The 25,295-nt window shown below is 42.1% G+C and overlaps 1 protein-coding gene across 1 annotated transcript in view; it reads right to left on the bottom strand.

The window, feature by feature from the left end:
• Positions 1-25,295, bottom strand: part of cdh19 (cadherin 19, type 2) — a 57,344-nt gene that overhangs the window by 18,115 nt on the left and 13,934 nt on the right. The window contains exons 2-7 of the mRNA XM_037534200.1: positions 23,727-24,078; positions 20,793-21,087; positions 17,457-17,576; positions 15,440-15,607; positions 8,598-8,785; positions 5,158-5,411 (exon numbers count right to left, since the gene is read on the bottom strand). Coding sequence (XP_037390097.1) covers positions 5,158-5,411; positions 8,598-8,785; positions 15,440-15,607; positions 17,457-17,576; positions 20,793-21,087; positions 23,727-23,936 — 1,235 coding nt within the window. The 5' untranslated portion in view covers positions 23,937-24,078. The remainder of the gene's footprint in view (positions 1-5,157; positions 5,412-8,597; positions 8,786-15,439; positions 15,608-17,456; positions 17,577-20,792; positions 21,088-23,726; positions 24,079-25,295) is intronic.

Genomic DNA, 25,295 nt, shown 5'->3' with positions numbered 1-25,295 from the left:
CCTCTCCAGGTTCCTAATATGAATATATAAGCTGCCCAGTCTTGGTTTGCTATAATAGCACCGTCCAGTTGTCCAATTGGAGAAATGCACAAGAGTTTGTGCTACAATGCCTCGTTATGCTGAAAGGGCTTTTTTCTGTAAAGCTTGTCCAAACTCACAACAGCAGCCAGAACAGAACACATTTGTAGGCGTAGCCTGGACGGGTCAACCGGCCCTCATCTCTCGCCAGGCTGTCATTGTAAATGAGCTCTCGTTCTTTAGCCGGGCTGTGTTAATCAGCGAGGCGGGAGATCGCTCAGAAATAATGCATGCTGTTTGATCTGTTTCCAGTCTCTGCGTTTGATGCTCTTTTGTAGCATTTTTGCAAATTTGTCCGGACTGAGGCCAAAGGTGGGGCTTTTACAGGACTGCAAATCTGCTTTAGAAGCAAAAACAAGGCGTACAGACAAACGCTGATCAGCTACTTTACTCTAATGTGCTGGTTAAAAGCTGGAGCAAGAGCAGGTTTAGCAGTTCACTGACACACGCTCTGCTGGCTGGGACTCGATTTCATTACATAGACAAGAAAACAGACTTTGCATCAACCCAATTATTGCCTTCATAACTTTTGGCGATTGTGCTGATGCAATATACTTTATGAACCTAACAACCTTTCAGTTTATTAACGTATTTGAGCGAGTTTGATATTGTTTTATATACAAACAACCTACTGATCTCTGCTACAAATCAAAATGAAACCTTCACTTTAGGCATGTCCTGTTTCTGAGCAACACAATGGAAAGGAGGACGAGCACATATATCACAGATGAAGACTTGTAGAATTTACTGGAAAGGTCTAGTCAACGGATGCAGCGTAATTCTGTGCTGTTTGAGGGCTTCTCTAACCTAAATATTTAAAAAATATATGCGTCAGAACAGATGATGAGAAGAGGCGGTGTCGAACGCTGACACAGCAAATTCCAGCGTGATGAAAACGGTGATGCTGTGTTTAGTTCTGTATAACATAAATAAAAAGTTCTGTTAAATTAGATTTAATTTGTACAGGGCGTATTGACTGTTCGTACTGTTTACTTTTGGGAATTAATTGGTAACACTTGTAAAACAAGACTGGGACCACTTGATTGATAATGGGACACTTTATTCATTTGGCAATTAGTATGAAATGACTTTCTTTCTGTGCTCTGATGCAGCGTTGAAGATTTTATAGTAGGTTTTATGCTTTTTAAAACATTTCAGTATTTTTTTTCTCTTTTTTGTTGAAAGTTGGTCCAAAAGTACATTCTACTATACTACCCAGGCTATACTGATCAATTTATTGTTTTGTTTATTGTTCAGGATATTTCATTCTATTATTTATTTTACAGCAATGCTCAGCTTCTGTTCATTCTGCTCTTATTTGCTCTTGACTGTGCTTTGTATTCAAGATATTCCATCTGGGATTAAAAATTGATCTACCTCTGAATCTGGTGGAGGTTTCAGGATTAAGGACTTAGTCAGAAACTGTGTGTTTGCGAGAATTTAATGTTATAAATTACAATAGAAAAATAATCGCATTACTGTAATGTGCTATTTTCTACTGTATTATCTCCAGCGATGTTAGTGTACTTTTTTTTGTTTTGATATACTATTTAGTATAGTAGCCATGGACTATCATAACAATCATTGGGCTTTGTCGCCCCCTCTGGTGGAAATAGAAATGGTCCTGGATATACTGAACATGTAGCTACATTATACCCATACAGTTTAATGAATTTAAAAATGGCATTTATTTATATATATTCATCACTGTTTCCTGATTCATAGACTTTTCAAATGTACTTCTTGTACCAGATCTGATTAAAACTAACCCCACATGTGGAGGCCGTACTTTGGCCTGGCCGGCTCTTTCTGTGTGTGTGTCCTAGCCCACGGAACAGCGCCAGATCACAGATCCCAAGAGATTATTAAAATAATATGTGAATAAAATGAAAGTGTGAATCCAGAACTTTAAACTCACAACTGAAAAACAGAGTTACATATTAACACGTACATTTGATTCAAGTCGATTTGAAGCGATGCTTTTGTTCCTGTAGAGGAGAGAAACCTTCTGAAACATGAGCCGAAGTTTCCGACTGCAGGTTTAATTCTTTACTCCTTTATTAACGTCTCTTTGGTGGATCGTTAAAACGCCACCTCTTGCGCAGAGCGCGATTGTTCTTCCAGCTGCCTCCACTGAGCCCGTGACGGAGCTGCTGCCTTTTCTCTGTAGGCGTGCATCACTTGCAAATCCACAGACGTACACAGTTCTGAATTCCAAATGCCACCCCATACTGAGAGTTATTATTTTGGCACAACCAGCACCGGCTGCTTTGTAACAGGAGAGAGAGATGAGGTAGAGGGAAGGAGGGAGAGTGATAGAGACAGGAAGAGAGACCTATGTTTTATTCAGCAGCTCTCATTTCCTACTAAAGTAATATGCGATAAATATGAGCATGTGGCAAGCAGCTGCTAGGATGAAGAGCAGAGGATGAGGAGTGGAGTGCAGGGAGTGGGAAACTCGGCCAGGAAGACAATGATTCCTTTCCTCATTGAAGGGAGGGAGCTGTAGAAATGTCTCACGCACATACAAAACACGTGATCTGCCCAAAATCACACGTGCTGGCTGGAGGCCTGTTTCAGGAGGTGCTGCATCAAACAGACGCCGCTGTGGTTGTTTTCTTTTTTGTCAGTCTGTTTGCTTGTATTCTAACATGGGGATCGTGTGAGTTCTGTGGTAGCAAGAGTTACGACTGTAATATATAATGAATATATTTATATTTGTGGATGTGTCTTTATTTAATATATTTCTGGTTCAGTATTTTTGTATCTTCATACTTAGTATTTTTATTTTTACTTGTTTATTTTCTGTAGGGGGTTCGATTCCCCGGCCGGGTGACCAGCGTCCTTTCTGTGTGCGTCCTTCTCCTCGTGTGTGTGTGGGTTTCCTCTGGTTTCCTCCCACAGTCCAAGGACATGCGGTCAGGCCAGTTGGATGTGATAAACAGGTGTGAATGAATGTGCCTGTCTGTCTGCCCTGTGTTGGACTGGTGACCTGTCCAGGGCGTATCTTGCCTTCTGCCCAGTGACTGCTGGGATAGGTTCCAGCACCATCTGTGACCCAGAAGTAGAACTGGCTTAGAAGGAGAGTGTGTGTGTGTGTGTGTGTGTGTGTGTGTGTGTGTGTGTGTGTGTGTGTGTGTGTGTGTTGTCTGTGACTATCTGAGCCTCACCATGCCCTGACATGTTGTGCAAATGACAAATAAGCTTGAAACTGAAACTCAATATTGTGGATCAGGCCGTCGTTCTCGAGTCCACTCTCTACTATTTGGAGCTGGACTTGTCTCGGTCTTGGCCATCGGTCTCGCTACATGTATTTTCTGGTCTTGACTTGTCTCGGTCTCTGAGTCCAACTACAATTTAAAAGATCATTTATTGCTTGTAACTGTTACAAACACTTGCTAGCTTGCAGTCAAAGAGCTCAGGAACTACACTGGACCACAGCAAACCAGAACAGAGCTTCCACAGATTCCGTTTCCCCTCAATGCCAAACGGAGCGGAGCGGAGTAATTTAATTGAAATGTAAGTAAATGTTGTGTAACATCTTCTGAAATCCATTTAACGTTTTTCTGCCGCCACGCGGTTCTCGTGATATGGTTCTAGAGATCTTGTAAGTGCTCGTTTGTCTGAGGCTACACTTCAACAAGTAACCTAGAATATCTGAAAGGTTGATATAAGCCATTGAGTGGATTCGTTCAAAGTGGAGACTGAACATCATTAAACTTTAAAATTCACATTATTTTTGTATTTTTTTTAAGAAAAATCCATCCTTTACATTTTTCCTATAAATTCTACTGAAAATAAATAAAGTCTAATTAAGGTTTCATCTTGAAGAGGACTGGATTCTGACCCCAACATTTGTCAGCCTCAGCAGAAATGAAGATTCATCAGACCAGGCTACGTTTGTCAGTTTTCAACTGTCCAGTTGTGGTGATCCTGTGTCCACTGCAGCCTCAGCTTTCTGTTCTTGGCTGAGAGAAGCAGAACCTGATGTGATCTTCTGCTGTTGTAGCCCATCCACCTCAAGACTGGACATGTTGCCTCTCTGTCAGCTCAACCACTCTGTCCATGCTCTGCTGACCTCTCTCATCAACAAGGCATTTCCTTCCATAGACCTGCTGCTCACTGGATGATCTGCCACACTCAAAATCACAGAGATCTCATATTATCCACATTCTGATGGTTGATGTGAAACTTACCTGAAGCTGCTGCCCTTTTCTGCCTGATTCTACGCACCACGCAGCTGACAGATGACTGTCTGATTAGATGAGTGCCTGACTGAGTGTACAGGTGCTCCTAATAAACTGCTCAGTGAGTGTCTAGTCACCCATTTGTCACTGCTCATCTATTCACTGCTGTCACTGTCTAAGAACGTCTTTCAACAACATGCTTTCCAGACATTACTGAGACACTAAAATGCTGAAGAGAAATGCATTTACTGTGTAAAAGGCTTAAATACCTCAGGCTCTCAGTTTGAGATGCATGATATGAGACCTTCATATGAGATATGAGATTCATAGTCCTGAACGTCTGGTCCTGTTACATTTAGCGTTTGATCAGAAACTTGGTCACAAACTGTTCCACATCCTTCATTTCCTCATGTATTCAGTGATGCAGTCCAGTTTGAAATGGATTCTTCCCCTTAACCCTCTATGGTCTGAGGTCATTTTCTCGATTCGTCCATCTCTTCTTAAACTCTCCTCTAAAGGTTCTTCATAGAACAGGATCCTCATCTGTTTCATATCTAAACGCTCCGTTATCTTCATCACTACTTTCCAACCCGCTGCAGCAGCTTCAGCAGCCGGAAACCCTCTGACGCCGACGTGGCCCCTCTTCACAGGCTCATAACTCTGGACATGAGTCTCATATGATCTTGAGATAAGATGGAATGGAAAGGGCGGCTCTACGGATTCAGAAAGGGTTTGAACTGGAATTCTGAGCTGGATCATCACGAAGACACAGATACGGATATAGAGACAGAGAATTTGACGCACTGGCAAGTTCTTAACCAGAACAGAATCTTGTTTTTTCTTCCCACACATTTACAAATACGTAGCCCATATATGATTATCTTTGGGTTACCTGATGGGATTGTTGGCTGCATCTGTGTCTCTTGCGTAGACTGTGCCAACCTGCGTACCCACAGGTGCGTTTTCTGGAACCTTCCATTCAAAGACAGGAACAGAGAAGATTGGAGGTTCATCCACATCCGTCACTAGGATTTTTATCATAGTCTTGTCACGGAATTCATTGTAGCTCAGGAATCTGGTGTCCACGTGGTCGTTGATGGCCTCTATGGCGATGGCAAAGCGCCTCTTGCTCTCATAGTCTAAAGGCTGATGGGAAATAAGAAGATAATCAGCTGTAACACAAATAAATTGTTTACGCTAAGTCAGGTACAGATTATAGCATGTTATGGTTTAAGATGGATTTTAACCCTTAGAAGCGTTTTCAGGTTATTGAAACATGCTACACACATGAGATGCACTGCACTATTACACTGTCAGTGTCGAGCTCACCTGCTAGAAACCAGGTTAACCTTTCATTTAAAAAGATGGAACATAATTGTGTAAGACTTCATTCCCCGGTGTGCAGATAATCCTGAATTAACATGGGAAAAGAAATGTCGTAGATCTCGTGAATTTCAAAAAACCAAAGCCAGGTCATTTATAATCGGTGATGATGCAAGAAAGCAGGTTAAACCAACGTCTCCTGTTTGGAGCTGTTACAGAGGTTGGCCATCTCAAAACTTCTGGAGAGGTCAGTTCTCATTTTTCTTTCATAGAAGCTTTACAGTTTATGTTTTACCTAATTAACTCAATAACCAGCATCAGTTAGGAATCCCTGTGGCGTCATACAGTCTTGACTGCTAGTCTAGCCACTCCTCTATAAGCTGATTAATACAACCAAGAAAGCTTTACACAGCAATCAATGATATCTTGGCAATTTAAATGACCTTACATTTTAAATGACCTTACATTTTAAATGACCTTACATCTAGTCGATATATGTGTAATATTTCTTATTTTGAGGCAGTTGTAAGCTTATCTTGAGATCACTCACTTCTGGACATTTTTTCTTTTTTTTTTTTTTTTTTTTTTACTCCATTGGTAGATCATTTTAGCTGTTTCTCACACCAAATCATCTGCCAGCATAGGGAGTTAATTTGACTTGCAAAAGTCACTTCAAATAAATAAAAATGTATGAAAATAAGTGAAATAATCTTCCAACAACCTCGAGTGAAAAACAGAAAATATATTGACTGCATTTAAGAGAATTTTAAGAACATTTCACTTGCCAAGTTCTGCAGTGTAGTGTAACTCCTAGCTGTTGTCAAACAAAACTGTGATGAATACAATGATTCTGTCTTTATTTAACGCCTCAGAGACGTTCTCTACGCTTTCAGCCAGGGAGAAGAAGCTAACCTCAGCTTTTAGAGTCACATTAGACGTCACTGCAATGGCACTGTATCACCCCTCCACTGTATCACCCCTCCACTGTATCACCCTCCACTATATCATCCCTCCACTAAATCACCCCTCCACTAAATCACCCCTCCACTGTATCACCCCTCCACTGTATCACCCCTCCACTGTATCACCCTCCACTATATCACCCCTCCACTATATCACCCCTCCACTGTATCACCCCTCCACTGTATCAACATCACATGTCACTTTATACATTACCAGTATTAAGATGTGCACCTCCTACCTCGTACTCATACTGCTGTGGTCCATGCTGCTGTTATCTGTCCTCCCCTTTATGCACCTTCTGTTTATTGTTTATTGTTTGTCACTTTGGGAGTTTAACTGGACCGTGAGTACAATGTTTTGTTCCACCTCATGTACCACATGTGATGTGAATGACAATAAAGCCTCATCTTATCTTATCTTATATGGTGATGTGAAGACAGTTACCACAGTTATATAACTGTAGTACAGTATTCGCCTTCCTAGCAGTGACATTATCCATGTTTTCCTTTGCAATTCAACAGTTTATGGAAGAAAAAAAAACTGCCCACCCAAAAAAATTCCCTGCAGCAGCTGAAGTTTTACCTTCTACCTTAAAGAGACATCATAATAAGGGGGTTTCTAGTGGTTACACTGGAAAACACCACTACAGAGACATACAGAGCTGAGTACACAGCTCACGACAGATCAAACAACACTTACATGTTTTATTACATTAACGTCTACTGTGCGCAACTTTGTCAGGTGATGAGTGTACACACACTTTTGATGGGTAATGTCTGATGAGAGACCACCCTCTTCTTCTAAGTCAGCTTTGTGAATGTTCACAGATCCAGACCAAGAGTGAGCCTGTAACGTGGAGCGAGGAGGCGGACGCAAACGCTGAGATAAGAGAGATTCGTTTTGGGCAAATCCAGGGTCAGAGTCGAAACGGTCCAGGTTCAAACAGCCGCCGCGGAGAGAACGCGGATCAGACGTGACGAACAGAAACACAGAACCTCAAACAAGAATCGAACACTACAAACAACATATACACCACAATCAAACATACAAAGACCAACCAGAAACCAGGAAAACACAGGGCTTAAATACCAGCGTTAACGAGGGACAGGCGGAAACACAGGTGGGAACAATCAGGGGCGGAGTCACAAAACAAGGGCCGGACTAAAAGCCAAAACAAAGAAGCACACGGACAGGACTGGGAGGGGCCAATCGTGACAGAGCCATATTGGTGAGGCACTTCATTGGGGTGAAAAAGAAGAAGCAGAAGAAGAAAAAGGGGGAATAAATAAATAAACAAGCGCGAGCTGCGGTGCATTTTCTTCCAGATTCAGTCTGATGAGAAAATGGTTCATTCAAACTTGATGAGCCACCAGCTGTGCGCTAGTACTTACCCGATGTTGAGTTTTGACAGACACGATGATGCTAGTTAAAAACAGCATGCAAACCATTAATGTATTCCCAAAAGGAACGCAGGGCAAGCCAGTCGTTTCCATAACAAGGCGCTTCCATCTCCATTCAATTCCCCCCAGTATTCCCTAGCAGACACGAGCAGCTAAGCAGGACACATAAAACTACGGGTGTGAAGGGCACTGTCTGCTCAATATCAGCCCCACCATGGGAGCTGATCCCATCAAACTTAGGACACAACAATAGAGCCTCACACTGTGTAACTGAGCTCGGAGGAAAATGGCTGAGAGAGCAGGAGTAAAAAAAAGATTCAAATTTCATGAAATAAATGACCAAATGTGTAAAATTCCCTGGTTTAATAAGAAGCCCGCATGTCAAGACAACAGTCTGCATTTGCCTTTGACTGCGCTGTGGATTCATTCCAAGCCACTTTGACCTGGACAGAGATGGAGACTGGTTGCTGTTCTGACAGGCTTTTGTTATTAAATCGTTTACATAATATTCTGAATTGACCAGCTGCCAAAAACCATGTCCATCTGAGATGTTTAAATATGAGGCGATTTACTGTGGAGCGTTTCCTCTTCCACTGTTTTTCTTCACATCATTTTAATCACAGACTGGAACAGTAAATGTGCTCACTTTGGCCAGCGTCACTATGCCCTCTTGAGTGACAGGGTCTGTTTGGACCCTGAAGGTGGCGCTCTCCTCCAGGTCGTCTAGACTGTAGTTCATTCTGGCGTTCACCCCAATGTCGGCGTCCTCCGCCATCACTCTGCCCACCGTCGTGCCCACTGGAGCCGACTCCGCTAAGGCAAACGTGTACAAGTCTGAAGACACAAATGATAAAAACAAGGTATATTATTATTATTATTATTATTATTATTATTATCATTATTATTATTATTATGCAGCTATTTTGTATGATTTTCTAATAGTTATGGATATTCATATGAACTCTCTGGAGGCTGAAGACGTTTTCTCAATATCCTCCTAAATCCTCCTTTGAAGGCTCTGCGTATAACATGATACTCATATGTTTCATATCAGCTGAGAATGGACTGAATATGAAGGGGTTCTCTCAAAAGTCATTATAGGCACTTTAAAGAATGTGATATACACTATATTACCAAAAGTATTTGGTCGTCTGGCTTCAAACACATATGAACTTGAGTGACATCCCATTCTTAATCCATAGGGTTTAATGTGATGTCGGCCCACCCTTTGCAGCTATAACAGCTTCAGCTCTTCTGGGAAGGCTTTCCACAAGGGTTAGGACTCGTCCATCAGATTTCCAGACGGAGAAGCGTGATTGGTCACTCCAGAGAACACGTCTCCACTGCTCTAGAGTCCAGTGGCGGCGCTTTACTCCACTGCATTCCACGCTTTGCATTGCGCTTGGTGATGTAAGGCTTGGATGCAGCTGCTCGGCCATGGAAACCCATTCCATGAAGTTCTCTACGCTGTTCTTGAGCTGATCTGAAGGCCACATGAAGTTTGGAGGTCTGTAGTGATGGACTCTGCAGAAAGTCGGTGACCTCTGCGCACTATGCCCCTCAGCATCCGCTGACCGCTCTGTCATTTTACGTGGCCGACCACTTCGTGGCTGAGCTGCTGTCGTTCCCACTCGCTTTTACCCAAAACCCAACATTACCTAAAACCCAGCCTTACCCAAAATCTAATTTTACCCAAAACCCGACTTTACCAAAAAAACAGACTTTACTCAAAACCCAACCATACCTAAAACCTAACCCTCACCCTGTCCCTAATCCTAAACCTAACCTTAACCTCAACCCAAAACCTAATCCCAACCCTCACCCTGTCCCTAATCCTAAGCCTAAACTTAACCTCAACCCAAAACCTAATCCCAACCCTCACCCTGGCCCTAATCCTAAACCTAACCTTAACCTCAACCCAAAACCTAATCCCAACCCTCACCCTGGCCCTAATCCTAGCCCTCATCTTAACTAAGTCCTGCTCCAGTGAGGCCTTATTAAACCTGTTAATGTTCAGTTCCTCTCAGATTAAACATCTACAGATCTGAACATGGACTCTAAATAAAGTGAAAAGCACCTGCATTGCGCAGATTTAGGCAGTTAATTAAAAGTCTTTTAATTATCTACTGAATGTATTCACTGATGCTACATCATTGATATGTTGTTGATGTTACTCAAAGTCTGTTGAGTGTTTATAAAGCATTTATAAAGGATAAAGTGTTAGCAAATACATGAAGAATAACTAAGGAATGCGCTTCTTTGAGAAAGTCAAGGTGTTACTGGAAATGAGAAAGTCTGTTACTGAAGGAGCTTCGCACAGGCGGTTCAAACCTGAGGGGAAACGCCAGAGGGCGTGGAGTCTTCGGCTCACCTGGAGCCTTTCAGGTTTAACTCAATGATAGACACACATGTGATCGAGCTCTAGAGTCAAAACCATCCTGCTGTGAGATGTGCAACCAAAAAAACTAGAAATCTAAACCTGTAAGCAACTGCAGATGATCTGTGAGCACCAGACTGTCTGAGTACATTAGCAGTGAGGAGCTGTGGTAGGGAGCGGGGAGCAAAGGCAGCTACTCATGCTGTGTGGACGAATCCAGGGGCGTGGCCTGGCCTGGGCTTCACCCTGACTCCATAACACATCGTTCTCATTATCCTCAGCTTCATACTCATACCTCATACAGTAACATACTCAGGTTATTCCCCACAGTCCCAATAATTATCTGGATTACTAACACAGGCCAGAATGCAGGAGCTTATTTCCTCCTGACTCTCTGATAGATCTCTAAACTAATCAATACTCCTCTAGGTCAGCTTATTCCTACAGGGCTCACCAGCTCGCTTCACTTTACAGACACAGCTGACCACAGCATGACCCGTATCTCACAGATCTGTTAGCATTTGCAAATGAGAGGATCGTAACTGCTGTGAATAATGGATCATAAAACGGCTTGTGGGAATTAAATCCTGAAATTTCAAGCTGTCTAACGATGTGTTGCACCACCGTATTGCTGAACGACTTGATGCATAAAAATGACTTTTAAATCCCAGAAGAGACTGACGGAAGTGTGACCTTACGGGGACAATGACATAGAAAAGTTTAAGTTATGAAAATAAATAAACTGGCTGTTTTAACTTTTCAAGTTCGTTAAACATCAAACAGCAAACAGAATAATGTTTAACTCATTATTTAGGATAAAATAAATTAAAATTATAAGGCAGTCAGGACACTTTAACTTAAAAGTTCATTTTTACAATGAATTTCAAAAGCAGTGGCTTTATGTAGCTCATGTTGGGTTTTTCGGTTTGTTTTTAGGCGCAAAAAGTATTACTTGACTATTTAGCTTTTAAAATATAAAAGCAACAGACTGTGTGATATCAGGACATTGGAGAGGTGTAGAGGAGAGGTCAGGTGTGGAGAGAGAGAGAGAGAGAGAGACAGAGAGAGAGAGAGAGACAGAGAGAGAGAGGGAGAGAGAGAGAGAGAGAGAGGGAGAGAGAGAGAGAGAGAGAGAGAGAGAGAGAGAGTCCCTGTACTGATGCTGTGCATGGCTGAGCTGTTGTTGTTTCCATTTCATAACAGTAGCACTTACGGTTGTCTAGGGCAGATCTAGCAAGGCTGAAATTTCACAAATCAATGTGTGTCCTCCTGTAACAGAGCCACGTTTAAAGTCACGTTATCTTTGCACTCTTTATATGCAAAGATGCAAGGAAATATTTTCTTTACTAGTGAAAAGTGCTATATACTACAGAGCCCCGCTGGTGACATCATAAAAATAAAAAATATTGCATGGCTACAACTTAGTAAGGTGTGGGAATGAGATAATTAAGTCATGGCTATGACTTAGTAAAGCATGGGAACGGGATGCTAATGCATGGACACGACTAAGTCATGGCCACAAATTATTTTTATTGATACAGGATGTCACCAGCGGGGCTCCGTAATAAACTATTGAAGTGTGTTTGTTTTTCTTGCTGTTTATAATTTAATTTATAACAAATTTATAATTTGTTAATATTTCAGATATTTACTAATATACTGTTCGTCTTAATGTTGGTGGCACTGTAGGGAAGTCATTTTGAGTAAAATCTTATTAAATAAAATTTAATTAAAAACTGCATTAATAAGGTCATCACTGCCACAGAATATAATGTTCCCATAAGTATGTTAAAAGTACAAGGATTAGGGACTTTGTTTGTTTGTTTACATATTACAACACCCCTTGTCCATATGCCTGGAGGTGTTTGTATAGTTTTTGTTTAAGTGGTGTTTATTCATATTTGACCACTTTATTTATCAGCTAGCCACTAATATATTGCGCATCTCAACATATGAGGCATTGGGCCACTCCAGAGCTGATCCTGACAATAGGCAGGGATCATAACACAGGCAGGGAATATCAGAGGCTGATCAATAAACAAAAGAACAAAGCAGGAAGCCACTGTTAATAAAAATGAAAATTGTAGACTTATAAAATAATAAAGTTTATGATGTAATATAAATATTATATAATATTTAATATAAAATTTATTATAACTTTTTTCTTTTTTTCTCGAAATATTATGACTTTATTCTACTCTTTTATTTTTATGAACCGTGGCCATAAAACACTGCCGCAGTGTTCAGACCAGCCTAAATCAATTTTTTGGCATATCCAGATTGATTTTTGACAGTCTGGATGGCAAAAAAAATAAATAAATACACACCCACATTTTTTGCAGATTGGTTTAGATCCACATTTGTAATTGCTTTGAAATTCCACTCAAATTTTTACAGATGCATCTCAGTCTGGACGCTCTGGACGCTCAGTCCAGTTTTCAGTCTTTTTCGTCAAATCCAGAGTGACGAATGCTGGAATTCAAGAGCTCCACGGATTCATGATGATGAAGAGAGTTCTGAAGGAGGGGAGACGATGCTCCTCCATCTCTCCTGCATTCGCGTTAGAAATCCTAGTCACCAGCGTAGCTATGAAGTTACTGACGCCTACACTGTAACCATGGCAACCCTTGCCGATAGACTGGAGATGTCTGGACACACAAATCTGATCTGACCATTTTGAGAAATTGCCAGCATGAGTCTCTTGGAGAGTCAGCGATTCAGTGAACACGTTCTGAGACAGTCAGCAATCCACCCTGCAGCTCACGTCTTCAGACAGAAGGTGCAGAACTAAGGGCTTCCAGTTCAAAGCCAGATCTTCCAGAAAGTTCCTTTCACTCATGCTGAGTCAAGAAGGTCTGGTTTAGTAGTTTAAAGAGCAGATCAATGAGACGGAATATTCCACCAGAGCAGGAACTGATGAGGAACTATCGGACCGCAGCCTGTAGGAGGAGCCCTGTGATCCCTCAGAGATTTAAAAGTACAGAATTAAACTAGGAGAGAATCCCAACAGAGAGAAACGTGTGGAACCAGAGGTCAAGTACAAAATACAGGAGCTCTGTTCTATCCCCTTTAAACTGCTTTCCCCAAAATATGGTAAAAGCCAATTCGTTAGAAGTGAAATTGACAGAAATTCTCTTCAATCAAACCTGCCGTGTCCTTCATGATTTCAAAGTTTTTCAAAAGGATTTGAGCCCCCTAAATAAAAAATGTAACCTCTTGAAGAAACATCATCAATGGTGTTTTAGTCATTCTAATGGGAAAAGTTGAGTTGATGGTCCTGGATTCAAAGACGCATATTTTCAGAAGAAATGAATGACGGAAAGTTCAATGGGGCTTCAAAATAGCACCGTTTGTTCTTAGGTTACTTCAATATTTTGACTGAATTTTTGGACACAGTGTTCTTGAACCACTGCCACTTCATTCATGTTCATTCTTCTGTATTTGATACATTATGACTGCAGTATTTTACCTTTCAGAGATGATTTTGACCCTGACAATTACACGTTTCACAGTCTTGATAAAGATCCCTTTGTGTTTAAATTCGCTCCCAAATCGCGCTGCGCCTACACGACTGGTAAACCAGATGAGACCTCGGTGCCAAAAACAAGAGTGAATAGAAGAACCGCTTTTACTTCACCTCAAGAACCTTTTAGCAGATACAGGGTGAATTCAGTGATTCTGCAGCTCAAGGCAAAAGAAGAATGAGGCTCTCTGCATATCCATTATTATGAAAGTTCAAATGAAGTCTTCTTAAATTTTATTGTCTATATATATATATATACACCGGCCACTTTATTAGGTACCCCTTGCTAGTAAAAGGCTGGAAAGTCTTAATTCTTCATGGCAGACTTTCAACAAGGTGTTGGAAACGTTCCTCAGAGATTCTGGTTGGTTATTTGAGTTCCTGTCTTTCTATCATCTGGAACCAGTCTGCCCATTCTCCTCTGACCTCTCACATCAACAAGGCATTTTCGTCCACACAACTGACCACTCACTGGACATTTCCTCTTTTTCGGACCGTTCTCTGTAAACCCTAGAGATGGTTGAGTGTGAAAATCCCAGCAGATCAGCAGTTTCTGAAATACTCAGACCAGCCAGGGTAAAATATTCCTCCAGTAAAAGTAGAAGTTCCTCCACTTGAGTAAAAGTACTAAAGTATTTCCCTTCAAATGTACTTAAGTATAAAGTAAAAGTACTAAAAGAGTAATTCTGGCTCTGATGTCCTGTTATCATTTTTATAACCAGACTGGCTTCATGAACTCATTTCAGGTGAAAGTCCTCCAGCGTCTCTCTTGGTAAACCAGTCTTTTAATAGAACGTCATTAATTAGCGACGCTGACGTCTATTAAAATGATCAGAAGCACAAAACACTGAAGGTAAACAGTTTCCATCAGGGAGAACCGAGTGGCTCTGAAATCACTTTTTACACACAAGCAAAGTTTCAGTTTCAGATTTATTTACAACTTAGTTCCAAGTTTAAGTTGAATAAAAACTGGCTTTAAACTCAGGATCACAGATGAGCTCCTTTACTATGTTGATCTGTAGGCGTCTGTTCATAAACATAAACAGGACACATGATTATGCTACTCAGAGAGAAAACATGAGTTGATGCAGCTCCTCCTTCATTTTATTATTCGGGTTTCTGTTTGTCGTCCAGCTAATTGAGGGTTTCACATTTCAGCTGTACTGCTAACATGAAGCTGAAGTCAGCTTTTTACTCAACAGCTTCTTGTTTGAATTTTCCAGTTCCACCTTAAATGGTGCAGAGCCAGAATGTAACTATTACACCATTTAAGGTGGAATGGGAAAACTCAAACAAGAAGCTAGCAAATATGAAACTAACTTCAAGACTGCAAGATGAACCTGACCCCACAGATTTGAGTCTCCTGATGTTCAGATGTTCCACTAAGCACAAGTGATCTCATGTGTGTCGCCGCTCGAGGTTTAGTAGAGATCCTAATGAAGTCAGACGTTTTGCTCAGATTTGCCGAGATAATAACGCTGATCTGTACCTGCAGCTAAACTCTCTCCTGGATTTCATGTCTCCTTAACGCCTGACAGTCATCTGAACATCTGAGCAATAGCACTTGATCTGGGTAGCTGTGACTCACTGTGTTGGAAGGTGGGTCCGTTGTCATTGACGTCAGTGAGGGTGATGGTCACTGTCGTCGTGGCGCTGTAAGCTCCAGAATATCCGAGCTTGTCCTTCACCTGAACCACGACCAGGTACTGCTCACTTGCTTCTCTGTCCATGTTTGACCATGAGGTCACAATGATACCTTAGAAGAAAGTAAGGCAGAGTGTTTCTCAGACCAAGGCACTCTGCAGGGACTGATGTCCATTAATATCTCATATGATCATATATGCAGAAAGGAGCTTCATTCCAAACAGGTTTCACAGTCACTGGTGTAGGAATGTGGTGTAACACCAGTGACGGTGACTCCAGTGACTCCAGTCCTGGGTAAAACTGAGGATTCTGTAAACTGACTCGCTGGCTGATCAGGTGACCTTGTGAACTGTTTAAAATCAGTAATTAAATATTTATTTTGATGAAATATTAATTACCCAGTCATTAAAGCACAAAACACCAGTGACAGAAGTTCTGCGCTGCCTGATAAACAAAATAACGAATAAATTAATTAAATATTGTGAGTGAGTCTGACTCGCCTTCTCAGGCCTTGAGCTGCTGCCTCTCTGATGAGCCTCGACCCAAAGAGGCAGATTAAACAGAGCTGCAAACACTGTGTTAGAATGTAAAATAAGAGTCCTGATAACACCAGAGACCCAAATCTCTGAGACAAATGAATTTTTAAAATAAAATACATATTTTTAAATGTAGTTTAACATTGATGATATAAAACTAAACATGAGTCTGTTTTACACAAAATCCCAAATGAAACCTCTTAAAGTTATTGTTTTATATTAAAATCATGTTAAAAATAGTTTCTCAGATGTTGAAGACAGGAGAATAAAATCAAAAGGGAATTTTTAATCTTAGGTTGACTGTGTGAACGTTCTGCCGTGTGTGGTACCGTGACAGAGCTTCCCCTCCAGGTGGAGAACAACCCTCCACAGTGAACACGCAGGATTACAGGGCGGGTGTTTGCATTTCTGCTCTTGCTCTGAACACAGATGACGTATCACATCTACGCTGACGTAGATACGGACGCTCACGCTCAGTCATTCTAACCATCTGAGCTGTTTCAAATACGTTTTTTGCGCATTATTTCAGCAAAACGTTACAACCTGCCTTTCAGTTTCAGTTTCAGTTTCAGGTTTATAAGCCTCTCCTCGTTCAACAGTGGCCCTTGACTCGAGTTAAGAATGTGTGTGTATGTATTCCACACTGGTCTAAGCTGGGCTAAGCTGGTCTAAGCTGGTCCTAGCTGGTTTAGTTCGGTCCTACTGGTTGACCGGCATACCAACATCCAAAACACAGCATCATCCCTGTCCAAGAACGTACAGTAAACAAGTATCTCTGAAAAACTGGGGAAGGCAAAAATGTTGTTACGTTTTAATGAAAGTTGATGTAAAGAGGTTTTAATCAAAGGGAATTTGGAGCGTTCCTATTGGTCCATTCATCATGACATTCCCACACAAAGTGAAGTACAACTGTGTCAACAAAAATGGAGATACAGGTTTCTCTAGGGACCGCGTTGATTTGCGGGTCAATGTTATTAGCAGTAATATTTGGCCGTTTCTTTTGGACCTTTCTTCATGAAATTTACCCTCAGTGAGGCGTGAAGTCACCGGGTTCTTGTTGGAACTTTTCAGCTCCACCTTAAATGGTGCAGAGCCTAAAAGTAGCTGCTACACCATTTAAGGTGGAATGGGAAAAGTCACACAAGCAGCTGGTGAATAGGAAGTCTAGCAGTGTGTGCTCGGCTTCGGACGGACGCAGGAGAAGGAAGGTAAAACGCGTTCTGCTGGTCTAACGTTCTAGATGAGGAGGAAAGTTCTGTTCTGGCCCTTTAAAGCCAAACCGAAGAAGCGGGTTTCAGACATCAAACGTGTCTTGGCTGATCGAGAACCCGTGGTAGTGGAATCGGGTATTTGGTTAATGAGCAGCAGAACAGCAGAGTTTGCGTCAGTGGTGCTAAAAGGAAAAGCTGTCTTCATGCTCGGTACCTGTTTTGGGCTCTACTGAGAAATACGGCTCTCCCTGCAGGATGGAATAGATGAGTTTGGCGTTATTTCCAAACATGTGGTCATCTGCATCCGTGGCTGTCACCTGGATCACCGTGGTCCCTGCATAGACAGAGAGAGACAGAGAGAGAGAGAGAGAGAGAGAGAGAGAGAGAGAGAGAGAGAGAGAGAGAGAGAGAGAGAGAGAGAGAGGAAGAGAGAGAGATAGAGAGACAGAGAGAGAGAGAGAGAGAGAGAGAGAGAGACAGAGAGAGAGAGAGAGAGAGAGAGACAGAGACAAAGAGAGAGACAGAGAGAGAGAGAGACAGAGAGAGAGAGAATAAGAGAGAGAGAGAGAGAGAGAGACAGAGACAAAGAGAGAGAGAGAGAGAGACAGAGAGAGAGAGACAGAGAGACAAAGAGAGAGAGAGGAAAGAGAGCGAGAGAGGAAGAGACAGAGAGAGAGAGAGACAGAGAGAGAGAGAGAGTGAGAGGAAGAGCGAGAGAGAGAGAGAAAGAGAGAGCGAGAGAGAGAGAGAGAGAGAGAGAGGAAGAGCGAGAGAGAGAGAAAGAGAGGAAGAGCGAGAGAGAGAGAGAGAGAGAGGAAGAGCGAGAGAGCGAGAGAGCGAGAGAGCGAGAGAGTACACACTGTCAACACTAGCCCTTGACTCATGTAAATAACCTTTGTGTGAGTTTGTGTGTCTGTGTGTGTGCACAGGTGTGTATGTGTGTGTGTGTGTGTGTGTGTATCAGCTGCAGAGCAGGTGAGTGTGACAGTTCTTTTCCCCATGACCCCCCTCCCTCCCTCCCTCCCTCCCTCCCTCCCTCCCTCCCTGTCTATCTCCCACCCTTTGTTCTTCATCATCATTCCACCTCCTTCTTCATCTCTCTTGCTCCCTCTCCTTCTCTCTCCCTCTCTCTCTCTCTCTCTCTCTCTCTCTGTCTCTCTCTCTCTCTCTCTCCTCTCTCTCTCTCTCTCTCTCTCTCTCTCTCTCATCATCTCTCCTTTTTCATTCTTCTTTATCTCTACTTCTTTCAACTTTTCTGCCAGTCAGTCTATCACTGCACTCTGTTTCTCTGTTGTTCTTTTCAGAATGATCTCGCTCTTTTTATCTCTCTCTCTCTGAAAACCTCCTGCTGTAATATTCCCGGGCACGGCTATCCCTCTTTCCCGCAACACCCTTTATTTCCTTTCACCTGGCTCTCCTTTCCTCGCTTCTCTAGTTTCCTTTCCCTCCCTGCAGTATGATTTATTGCAATAAAGACATTATGCAGCTGAAACAGATTACGTACAAATTGAAATGGTAATGTGCGTGCAATAAAAAGGCAATAGTAATGATAACGATATTTAGGCAGAAATAAATCATATTCTGCGGAGAATATTCGGGGGTATCATATCTCAAACCAATACGGTTAAGTGGCAGAAGCTTCCCTCGCTGTGAGAACGCGTGGAAACCTCAGCATAAGCACGGCAGGAAAAAATAGGGGAAATTATAGAGTGAAGAAATGAAAAAAACTGGAAAAGTATTATTTTCATTTCAGGAAGAATCAAAACAAACCAGCGCCTCACATCGCCGGGCATCACATGTCCGTCAGAGAGCAGCTCTCAGCTGGCAAAGCACAGCTTCGCACAGAGTTTCAACAACACAGACATTTAACATCCTCTGTGTTATTATTATTAATAATAATAATATTAATATTATTATTGCCTTTCATACACGTAATTGCTGCTCAAGGTGCTTTAAAAGGTGCACACAATGAACGCTCAAAGAACCCTTTGCATGATTAAAGAGCTGTCTGCGTCATGAGAGAGTTCTTCAGATGGATGGAGAATGTGCTGTAGATGGTGCCATATAGAAGCCAAAGGTCTTCATCAAGCCTGTAACCAACCTTTTCAGTGCTATATAGAACCCTTTTTAAACAGGTTCTACATAGAACCATCTACAGCACATTCTCCCTCAATCTGTAGAACCATTTCCTGAGACAAAGACCTCTTTAATCAGGGTTCTTGGCTCTGTATAGAACTATTTTCTTTACTAAAGAACCATTGAAGAACCGTCTTTTTAAGCAGGTAGAATGATGAAAAAGATAAAAGACCAAATCTACTTGAAAATCAAAAAGTTAATAAAACCGTGGAACCAGAAATTTTTCCAAGTCATTTCAGGCCATTTGTTTTGGCCCATTCATCATGAAATTTACACTCAGTGTAAAAGCTTTTTCAAATTATATCATGAACTGAAAAATGTTCAGCCAGAAATGAACCCAACACCATTCGTCAAACTAAACGGGCTGTAAGAAGCTTTACAGACCGGCTGGAACAAAACAACATTAATACTGATCTGGACAAACTGACCAAACTGAGCTGAACCTGATATTGGGTCAGTTTTACGGCTCAGTCTGATTTGGTCCGACTCTGAAGATCAGACACGTCTGGCGAATGGTGTTGGGTTCATTTCTGGCTGATTCCAGGTTGTTCAGCTGTTCTTCTGTCACAGCTGCCGACTGAAAAGCTGCTCAGTGGTGACGACAGTTTGGGAATTTAGTGTAAGGAGCTGGAGAACGAACTGCCGGCTGAGCGGCGAGTGGGCGAAGCTCGTTACTCTGACGTAGCAACAAGCTGCTCGTTAAGGAGCTCTAATTAGGAGGAAGGAGCTGAACATTAAAACATATTAAACGCCGCGTTCACGACCAGTTTATTCATTTCTTACTGTATTTATTTAACTGCTGTATTAAAGCAGTAGAGCACTCGAGGAGGGAGTTATCACCAATAACATCACGGCTGGGATGATCTACAGTATTTCAGGAGAACACACCACCTCTCAGGCTCTACTGCTTAACTAAAACATTACTTACGGATTTGTGGTGCAACCAAATTTAGTGAAAGGATAGTAGGAGTCGAGTGTGGCTGAGGACCCAGTGAAGACTTTACACACAGACTAACACACAAGCTTAAGTGAACTGGTTCCACCCAGTCCTGGTTCCTTTCACCGCCGTGGTAAAGAAATCTGAGTTGGTGAATTTTGGCTGTCATTTCACATCAAACCACTCGACGACTTTGCTTACATCTCACTCTTTTCGTTCTGCTGATGTTGATAAAAATTTTCTTTCAACAGACGGTGCTTCATAGATCTAAACAAAGAAGATAAACATGAAGCTGCTTCTGCTCATGCTTCACTCTAAGCCGGCTTTGATGGCATTAAGATCTAATTCTGAGTATAGTCTGCTCTGAAACTCAGATCTGCTCCACTGACGCCGCCGTTCCACTGTTTCACATATTCCTTATATGAGCTTCAAAGCATGAAAAGGATGAATCGCTCTTTGAGATGGAAGCTGCCGTACCCATTGGACTCATCTCTGGAATGCTGGACACATAGGGCTCATTTTTGAACTCCGGGGCATTGTCATTGATATCCTGGACTTTGATGATAAACTCGGACTCGGTCTCCACAGGCTGGCCGGTGCTGCGGTCAATGGCGCGGGCTTGGAGCACGTAGAAGGCCTTTTCTTCTCTGTCCAGGCTCTTCAGAGTATGGATGTCACCAGTGTACTCGTCGATGGTGAAGGCCTCTCCGGCTCCCTCCCCAGACAGGATGTACTTAATGGTAAAGTCTCCTTTGTCAAAGTTTGATTTCAGCTGAGTGAAAAGTCAAAAGAACACATTTTAGCGGCGGTAAAATTACAGTAAATAAAACCTCTCTTCAAAATTTTTAGCTTTTTATTAATTAGTATTAATGTATCAATATTTCATTTGAACTCATTATTGATCAATTTGTCGTGAAGTATTTGTCCAGAGTAAAGGGCAGGAAATACACGTAGCTCTGATTGTGGAACAACTGCAGTACCTTTTAACTTCATATCACTGCTGTAATTTTCTACTTCAGTTTTTTGTTATTTTTATTTATTATTGCACCATTTGAAAGTGCCAGCTGCTCTCTTTTTATTTCATATATATATATATACAGAATGTTATGTCTGGCCGGTATGTATGTATGTATGTATGTGTGTGTGTGTGTGTGTGTGTGTGTGTGTGTGTGTGTGTGTGTGTGTGTGTGTGTGTGTGTAGGTGTGTGTGTGTGTGTATATAATGTATTTCGCTGCAATGGGAACAAAATGCAAAAATCTCCAAAATGCTAATTTTACAACAGAAGGAAACAAAACATTACTCTACTTTTAATTTAAGTCAGTGGAACCAGATTTTTCAAATTAGGACATTTCAAAGTAAGATGTTAGAGAATGAAGCCCAGTGTTGCAGTGAGGATGACGACTGACAGCTAGACCAACATTTTAGCTCAAGCGTTTGTGAATATGAAGCACAGCACACGGGCGAGTATCAATAATAACAACTGCCGGATCAACACCGCGAATATGGGCCAACCATGACTCTGCCACATGGGCTGACTGGGTCACCAACAGGACACAGCTGTTAATTATCACTACTAATGACACATTTACACAAACACAGCTCAGCCAGATTCTCACCATCAGGAGGAACCAAAACCAGCTAGCGCTGTGTTTACATGCTGGAGTTGAGAAACAGTGTCTCTCCATGTTCGTCTGCAAAGCCGCCAAGCTGGCAAACAGCTGTGTCAACGTTGCCATGGTGATGGTGTCCACTGATGGTGGTCTAAGGAGAGCTTTGTCGGCCCCTTTTATTCACTCAGGGTAGAAAATACTGTGCCTTATGGTTTGTAATACTTTCAGTGGCATCTGAGAACTTGTTTTAAAGATCAGTGAGTGAGCGAAGCCCCCCTGGCCCCCCTATCACTGCCCCCCTGCTCCGGAGGAGAAGAGCGTTTAGGTGACACTGGGATTCTGAGCAGAAATGTTTGCTTTTCATTCATTTTTACTGCCTTTGCAAGCCCAACCCAGCGGTCAGCAACACTGCCCTGTCGTGGCTCCACAGCTGAATCAGATCAGTAGGTAATAATAAAATAATCCTCCTCTACAGTAAAATAAAGCTCTGCTGATCCTTCAACACAGTTTAACAGTAAATGGTCTTAAACGCTGGAGTTAATGTAGAACTGCTGATTCACCCTTTAACCCTGAAGATCAGCGCAGACGGCTGGTCACCATAGCAACACAGACAACAGTCTCGCCCGGCTAGTAGCTACGAAACGGCAAAGAGAGAGATTTAAGACGAACATCGATCATTTGGAGACGAATGGACTGATTAGTGTTTATAGTCACTCCAGCTGGTTTCCTGATGCGTTTAATCTGCAGCGAGAAACTCAAACACTAAAAAGTCACAAGGCTGAAGTTTCTTGTTTGAATTCTCCCATTCCAACTTAAATACTGCAGCAATTCCATTCTGGTGCCTCAGACGTTTAAGGTGGAATGACAGAATTTGAACAGAAAGCTGGAGAATGAGAAGCATCTTCAGCCTTGTGAAAAGACGAACGCCCACAGACATTCTAGTTTAGTGGGAAAGTTTCCTGCTGGAGATGTGAGAAAAGCGGCTGTAGTTGAGCTGAAGCTGAAAGCGGAGCAGAGTCAGGCTGAGTTTTTGTTTACACTGTATTTTTATTCTATTCTGGCACATCAGACGCACAGAGACACGTTTACAGCCGAGATGGTGAAATGGATGTTAAACATTGTGGCTCCCAAGGTGGTTTGATTTTTGTTGAAAGGACAAAACGGCTCTTCTTATGACTTGGGTTGGGACCCCTGGGCTATAGGAAATATTTCTATATAATGTCTGTCCCAATTTCTACAGTGTTTATCAGCATCGCTAGATACGTACTTTAACATATGTCCAGGTATGTTGGCCTATATTTCCCATATCAGTGCATCCCTACACCTCTTATTGTCCGTCTGAATCTTCGTGACCAAATCGTAAGGGCAATTATTCAGTAACTGCATGAAATAAATGTAGATTTTTATTTTATTTATTATTTATTGTAAAATTACTATATGCTTACAATTTACTGCTGAACCATGCACACTCAAAGAACAATTTGCATGATTACATGGTTCTTCAGATAGCTGGAGAAAGTTTTGTGGTTCTATATAGAAACTTTTTGAAAAGAGTTCTACATATCGGTTCTTCTATTGGTACAATGTCAAGGTTTTTGTTGCTACATAGAACCATATGCAACACATTCACTGTCAATCTACATTTTGTCATGCAAATGGTTCTGTGAGTGTTCGTGGTTCTATATAAAACCATAGTCTTTACTAAAGAACCCTTGAAGAACCGTCTTTTGTAAGAGAGTAGAAGATTAATTGAGCTAGATATATATGAGAACAGAAGCACTTCCCCTGAGCGTAACCAACCTGGCCAATTATTTTCGGTGTTGGATCCTCTTCCTCAACAAACAGCTGTTTCCAGATCCAGTCTCGTTTGGCTCTGGGCCGGGATCCACCGAGGGCTTCCGACTGCTGGCTGTCCCTCGGGTCCTGTCTGGACATTCTCAGCTCACTCCCCAGAAAACCAGGCATGATGGAGATCATGATGACCATGGGAAGAACAGAACAGCCGTCCATTGTTTGATCACTTCCCCTCTGGTCCGCTTCCCTTTTTCCAGATCACGTGGTCAGAGCCCTGGAGCCAGTTAGTGTTCCATTAGAACACTGGAGCTGTTAGTCATGCGGCGCTGACGGGGAGAACCCAACCTGGGGTTTCATTCTGCGGATCAAACAGGGAAGAAACAGATTATTAAATGATGGCGATGCTCGAAAAACTCGGAATTTTCTAACGCTGGACAAACAGACTGCCTACGAAAACACTTGGAATGTATGAAGGGTTCCCGGAACCAGATGACTGGCTCTGAGACCCCAAAATAGACGCGCTTCCCAGGGCATTACCCTGACTTTATGAGACAATAACACTTATTGTCTGAGGGGGAAGACATTTGGAAGCCAGTCTATTTACTGAGACATGAAGTTCTCCAGCTGGTGGATGGAAAGTCTTAATTAAATCACTCCATTCAAAGAGGAGAGGGTGCAAAAACACATGCAGCGCGAGGAAAAAAGATTCCCAGTGCATATAATTCAAGGTTTTATTTGGTGTTTATTTCACACGGTAGTTGCTGTTTGTTTGATGTATTTTTAATGTCTGAAATTTTAATAAGGTATAAAAATGGAACCAAGTTTGTCAAGAAAAAGGAAAACGAATAAAACCCAGTCCTCGGGAAGCCAGTCCACATTTTGGTCTTGTTCCTTTGTGTTTCATAACAGACCTGCATTGAAGAGCTCTTAGAAGGCTTTTACGAAGCTTTTACGAAGCTTTTTTTATGAAGCTTTTACGAAGCTCAGAGAGGTTTAAACCTTGAGAAGAATGAAGACGTGAACAGTGGCAGTAGCAGTGGACAGGACTGAAAAGCTCTGGTCAGAAAAACACTAGCAAGAATGATTTCATCCGCCTTCATTGACTCTGAGAGAGAAATGGCCTGCAGCAGGTTGACGTTACCCACACCAGCCCGGAATGCCATTGTCACAGATACCGGCGGGTTCCGATAGCGCTCTGTTGGTATGGTAACCAGCGCCAACTCACAGGGCAGCAGATGTTCCTGTCACTGAACTGTCTCTTGACTTAAGGAGCAAATTTGCTGAGTGTGAACAAATTCTACTTAATGGATTGGAAAAAGACACACTGACCAGCTATAACACTAAAATAACCTCCTCGTTTCTCCCCTCACCGTCCACTTTATCAGCTCCACTGACCGTTCAGTTCCACTCTGTAGTTCTACAGTTACAGACTGTAGTCCATCTGTTTCTCTGATACTCTGTTACCCTGTTCTTCAGTGGTCAGGACCCCCATGGACCCTCACAGAGCAGGTACTGTTTGGGTGGTGGGTCATTCTCAGCACTGCAGTGACACTGACGTGGTGGTGGTGTGTTAGT

This window comes from Pygocentrus nattereri, chromosome 24, assembly GCF_015220715.1.
Source record: "Pygocentrus nattereri isolate fPygNat1 chromosome 24, fPygNat1.pri, whole genome shotgun sequence".
Taxonomy (NCBI): Eukaryota; Metazoa; Chordata; class Actinopteri; order Characiformes; family Serrasalmidae; genus Pygocentrus; species Pygocentrus nattereri.
Note: the sequence above shows the minus strand (reverse complement) of the source record. Positions and strands in the feature narration are given on the sequence as shown.